Source organism: Myotis brandtii, unplaced genomic scaffold (assembly GCF_000412655.1).
Source record: "Myotis brandtii unplaced genomic scaffold, ASM41265v1 scaffold12111, whole genome shotgun sequence".
Taxonomy (NCBI): domain Eukaryota; kingdom Metazoa; phylum Chordata; class Mammalia; order Chiroptera; family Vespertilionidae; genus Myotis; species Myotis brandtii.
This window is the reverse complement of record NW_005354219.1, coordinates 10081-10391: the sequence shown is the minus strand read 5'-3', so window position 1 is coordinate 10391 and position 311 is coordinate 10081. Positions and strand designations below refer to the sequence as shown.

Below are 311 nucleotides of genomic sequence, written 5' to 3'. Positions count from 1 at the left end.
GCCCGGAGGGCTGCGACCAAGCCCTGAGGCACGGTGGCCCGTCTGTGTGGAGCGAGAGCAGGGGCAGCTTCGGGCGCCTGTGGACGATCCACATGGAGCCCTGTCAGCCATGGGTCATGTCCGGGAGCAGGAGGCCCATGAGGAGTGTGGGTGCATCGGGACGGCCCCCGGGAGGGGCCTGGACACCGTGAGCGGGAACGTCTGTAACAGCAGCCACATCAGCTCCACAGTGACCCCTCCAGGTTCAATAGAAGCACAGTTTAAAGGAACCTGGCTTCCCAGACACATTTTCACCCATCAGTGTCCCGGCG

General features: G+C 64.0%; 1 protein-coding gene across 1 annotated transcript in view; it reads left to right on the top strand.

Moving 5' to 3' along the window:
• The first annotated feature begins 109 nt into the window (after positions 1 to 109).
• The window catches only part of LOC106724693 (immunoglobulin omega chain-like), a 3712-nt gene continuing 3510 nt past the window's right edge, over positions 110 to 311 (top strand). Inside the window, exon 1 of the mRNA XM_014533036.1 lies at positions 110 to 229. Within this exon, the coding sequence (XP_014388522.1) occupies positions 110 to 229 (120 nt within the window). The remainder of the gene's footprint in view (positions 230 to 311) is intronic.